This window comes from Penaeus vannamei, chromosome 5 (assembly GCF_042767895.1).
Source record: "Penaeus vannamei isolate JL-2024 chromosome 5, ASM4276789v1, whole genome shotgun sequence".
NCBI classification, from domain to species: Eukaryota; Metazoa; Arthropoda; class Malacostraca; order Decapoda; family Penaeidae; genus Penaeus; species Penaeus vannamei.
The window spans coordinates 19,129,758-19,135,189 of NC_091553.1; the positions used below are offsets into that span (position 1 = coordinate 19,129,758).

Here is a 5,432-nt window from a genome sequence, read left to right on the forward strand (position 1 = left end):
GCTATAGTTTTAAAGAATTGTAATTCAAAGAGAAACAAAGAATATATTAATTTGCAAAGCGATATTTAAAACACAGTATGTGTATATGATCTATATTACTTATTACAGCAGGGAAGGCTGCCATGACACCTGCTATTGCATTTGAGTTTTGCTTCGAAGCATTTACACCAATTGTTTTTTTGCAATGATTAGGGCCACAGTTACATTTGTGGAAACCTTGCCCTCCAAAATCTGACTCTGAGCTAACAGCAGTTCGGAAAGATACTTCTGAGCTCGGATTGATGTCGCTTATGACAATCAACGCCGAGGCCACACATCAAATTCATTCCGAGAATAGAAGCCTTTTACGAAACCCGACTTCACCGCAATCCTGTAATTCATTTGATCCTGCTGAACGATGACACCGAGAATGTTCCTAGGATCTCCCCGCCATTATCAAATGTTCCTGGGATCTCCCCGCCCCCTATCTACAGTTGATATTGTAAGTGCTACAGTGTCGCCCTCCATTGCACTTTTTAATAGAACTTTGCGGCGCCTGATCATCCGATCTGCCTGATTATACTGAGCGTGGTAGGCCTCATTCTTATGCCGTGCAATATTGGTCATGGACTGAGTAAGGTTATCAGTCACACTGAGTTATTAGCAGTAGCTGTAGAGGTGAGGTTGTTCTCATCATATGCTCAGTTGCTCTCACTTACCGAGATGGGGTTAGTTTTGTCATTGACATCATTTGTCGATGTGTCAGTGTTGGTTATCTGCCTTGGGGGTGTTGTTGACGTCAACTGAAGAGGTTGGATTGTTGACATTATCTGCTGAGTTGCTGTCACTTGCCGCGGTGGGGTTATATATGTCATCTACCATGGGAGGGTTACTGACATCATTTGCCGAGGCGGGGTTGTTGATGTCATGTACCGTAGAGGTGTTGTTGACGTCAGCAGAAGAGGTAGGGTTGTTAACATCATTTGCTGAAGTGGGGTTGTTGATGAGCTTAAGTAGCTCATCTGTTTCCAGTCTTTCAATGATGTCATCTGGAACCGTAGAGGATATGAGGCCAATCTTAGCGGGGCGACCAAATAAGGCTTCGCATGGGATGCGCTTGATACCTGCGAGTTCTTTTGGAAATGTATAAGCTTAATGCAACAGTCCAGTCTCTAGTATTGTTGTCTGCAAGCCAGACAGTAAGCATGTCTTTTATATGACTGCTGGCCCTTTCCACTGACCCCTGGCTTTGTGGGGGGCGTGGTCTACCATGTACGAACTTGAGGGACGGCCACACATCTTTCAGTTCAGTGATGACGTGGACTGTGAACTCTTCCATTGTCAGCCTGAAGTATGGTGCTCCTGGCAGCAAGAATATGTCCATTGGTGATAAGCACCTTCTGCTGCTCTCTTAGATATGACAGCATGAAGCACACAGAACTTGGTGAGATGATCCTGGTGCACCATGATCCACTTGCAAGTCTTGACGGGCCGTGACTGCATATCAATGAGGTCGATTTGCCCTCTTGAGTTGTACTCAGAGCTAACAAGGGGCTTCAAACCACACTAGTTGTAACTTGTTTCTTCACCTCTCGTTGGCACTCAAGACATAATGATTTGTATGTCTTCAAAGCCCATGTGGTTATGTTACTTTCTGGATAGTTCACTAAGCATGCGATCTCTTCCTCCATGACCCGTATGAGCACGTCTGATGATGTCAACTGGATAGTTGGGTTGTCAGGATTCTTCTTTCTTATTTCTTTCTTTCTTCAGACGAAAACCGAGATGGAAATGTGACAATTTCATTTTTTGTCTGAAGAGGAACTTGTGAAAAGTTCAAAACGTTACGATTATTTTCGTTCTCATTGTGGCTATTTTCATTTTCATTTTTTGTGTACACGTTTGTGCTTGTGTTCACACACACACACACATATATATATATATATGCGCGCGCGCGCGCGCGCGCGTGTGTGTATGTGTGTGCTTGTGTTCATATATATGTGTGTTTCTTTAAATATATGTATATATATATATATAATATATATATATATATATATATATATATATATATATACACGCACACACACACACACACACACACACACACACACACACACACACACACACACACACACACACACACATATATATATATATATATATATGTATGTATGTATGTCTCTATCTCATTTTCTTTTCCCTTCTCCCTATAATGTATATATAGATACATATATAAGCACACATGCATACGTGCATATGTATACATATATAAATATGCACACACACACACACACACACACACACACACACACACACATATATATATATACATATATGTATATGTATACATACATGTATAAATATGTATATGTATGTATTATATATATATATATATATATATATATATATATATACACACATATATATGTATGTATGTATGTATGTATAGTATATGATAAGGCTCATGTGTCTATATTATGAGGTTCATAACTTTTCATGACAGAATTGTGACATCACACGGAAATAGATTAGCGGGGACCACGGTGTCGTAATTGAGATAATGCAGGCCCTTTTAGTTATGCTGCTTTCCAGTAAACATATATAAATACGTTCATTCTGTGACTTTTCGAAGTCTGGAAAATAAGAATGAAATTGTATGACCTTTGCATGCCGGAGTGACACTGGACCCTGCATTTTGTTAGTGATATTATATATCCTCTGTCAACTACATTAATAATTTCACATTTGATTTGTCTATGTATCCTAACCCACATCGATAAATATTTCCTTTTTTAGATATTTATTATATTAAGGTAAATGCGTATCATAGTAATCTAAAATGTGACTGAAATCTGGGTATGTTTGAAATATACTGATAACTATTATTGAATTTACTCAGTGAGTTTAGCATCCCCCTCTTTCCATAAACTTTGAGCATTGTCATTTAATGCCCATGTCCATTAATGAAAACATTAAACATACAAACACTGAATATTGTCACCCTTGGATTATCCGCACCCTCTGTCGTCTGCAAGGCTGCCGGGATCTGAGGGGCAGGGGGGGGAAAGCAGTTTACCAACTTCAGTGTATAATGTTAGTTTTTATTGATTATGAGACGGTAGTTGGCTTTTTTCCCCCTGCAGGGCGTTGAGCTTCTAATCTCATAAGCTCTGCTGGGGGAGCCAGTTTAATCGCCGACGACCAGATCATACTGTTTTACATGTTATAGTTCTGAATCAGACTCGCATACTGACGCACATACGCAAACACGACTTATAAATCAAATCGAATCTAAGTAATCAATAGGAATCTCTTGTGAAAACATCCTACAGCAACGTAAACTTTTCAAAATTCGATGTCAGACAAGGACATATTCTGGTCCATTTTAGTAGACGATAAAACTGTAACAAATCGACAGTATACATATGACGTTGTACTCACTGGCGGATCAATAGGTAACTCAACTACCAGTGAAAACTGAAATGGACGTGTTACGAGCGAGGCAGATTTATGAAGACAATGAATGATGTAGAGAACTTTCATTATCCCCCCTCTACGAAAAAAAAATAAAATAAAATAAAGATAAAAGAAAAAATATCTTCAATACAAGAGAATTAGAAACCGGTAATGCATTTTACTATCTAGGAGCAATTTGAATAGACAAGATTAAAATACATGATATACGGAGCAAAATGCTGGGTAACTAAACAAAGAAACAGGTAAAGGACACAGGCGTTCGAACTCTGGAACTAACCCCAACAACTAGGTGTGAGCTGGGCTGACGGACTGATGAAGGGCTTATGATTAAAATGGCAAATATAGGTCTGCCGATGATATTGATACACGCAAAATCTCTTGTTCTACGCGCGGCACGGAGCAAAGGACAGGGATATGGCGAGCGAAAAATGTGACATTAATGCCAAAGCTATTACTGATATCAGAAGAAAAGCGAAGGAGAGCGAAAATTAAGGGAAGTTATGCAGAGGTACCAACGCAGATTTGCCCGGCGATCAATCTTATAGATGACGTTGATGATGATACATATATTTATGCGTGTATGTTCATCTCTCTCTCTCGGACACACACACACATATAATATATATATACATATATATATATATATATATATATATATATATATATATATATATATATAGTATATATATATATATATATATGTATATATATACATATATATATATATATATATATATATATATATATATATATATATATATATATATATATATATATATACATATATATATATATACTATACATATATACTATATATATATATATATATATATATATATATATATACTATACATATATATATATATATACTATACATATATATATATATACTATACATATATATATATACTATACATATATATATATATACTATACATATATATATATATACTATACATATATATATATACTATACATATATATATATACTATACATATATATATATATATACTATACATATATATATATATACTATACATATATATATATATACTATACATATATATATACATATATTTATATATATATATATATATATATATATATATATATATATATATATATATATATATATATATATATATATATATACATATATATATATATATATATATATATATATATATATATATATAAATATATAAGTATATATATACAGGTATAGATATATTTATACATATATATATATATATATATATATATATATATATATATATATATATATATACATGTATATATATATATATATATATATATATATATATATATAGAGAGAGAGAGAGAGAGAGAGAGAGAGAGAGAGAGAGAGAGAGAGAGAGAGAGAGAGAGTTGTGTATGTGTGTGTATGCGTGTGTGTGTGAATGTATACACATAAGTTAAAATGCTTTGTAATTTTAGTCCCAGAAAATATGAATAATGAAAAGTAATGTTGAAATCCTTAGGGAAACATTTTTCTCTCCCTCGCTCTCCTTTCACACAAAAAGTTGGAGGATCCAGACATATCTTGAACCTGGCTCTAATACTGTCATCAAATTTTATTAACGAGAAATGTATATTCCGTCTGATGCTTAAATCGAGTCCAACCTCGCTGGCGGAACGTGTGTATTCTGCGCTCTGATATAATAGGGATTTTGTGAGAGATTGAAGGACCGCATCCTCGGATTAATTTAGTTTAAAATCTCCTGAGAACTTTTATATTCGATTTATATTTATATTTCAGTCAGAGAAACTGTGGCTTATTATATGGTATACAGGTACAAAGTGATAATATAAATTTGCATATAAGATATCTGCATCCATTATAATAAATGTGTTTAAAACAGCCTAGCAGCCATAGAACTCATGCAACCGACTTGATTTTCAGTATGTCCGAATAAATCTAGAATATACGTGTGTCGTTTGAAAGAAAATCTGT

General features: G+C 34.5%; 1 protein-coding gene across 1 annotated transcript; it reads right to left on the reverse strand.

Annotated features, from left to right (window-relative positions):
- Window positions 1-435: 435 nt before the first annotated feature.
- LOC138861744 (KRAB-A domain-containing protein 2-like) lies at window positions 436-1,670 on the reverse strand. Its single transcript, XM_070121570.1, has 6 exons — window positions 1,547-1,670; window positions 1,377-1,502; window positions 1,249-1,341; window positions 877-1,112; window positions 699-782; window positions 436-609 (listed from the first exon to the last, which is right to left on the reverse strand). Exons 1-6 carry the CDS (start codon window positions 1,668-1,670, stop codon window positions 436-438), a joined length of 837 nt encoding a protein of 278 aa, XP_069977671.1.
- Between the last annotated feature and the right edge of the window lie 3,762 nt (window positions 1,671-5,432).

Coding starts and splice junctions, on each gene's coding strand:
- LOC138861744 (XM_070121570.1), bottom strand. CDS start 1,670: ATGGAGGAAGAGATCGCATGCTTAGTGAACTATCCAGAAAGTAACATA. Junction 783..876: donor ACCCCGCCTCGGCAAATGAT/GTCAGTAACCCT, acceptor CAACCTCTTCAG/TTGACGTCAACAACACCCCC. Junction 610..698: donor ACAAAACTAACCCCATCTCG/GTAAGTGAGAGC, acceptor AACCTTACTCAG/TCCATGACCAATATTGCACG.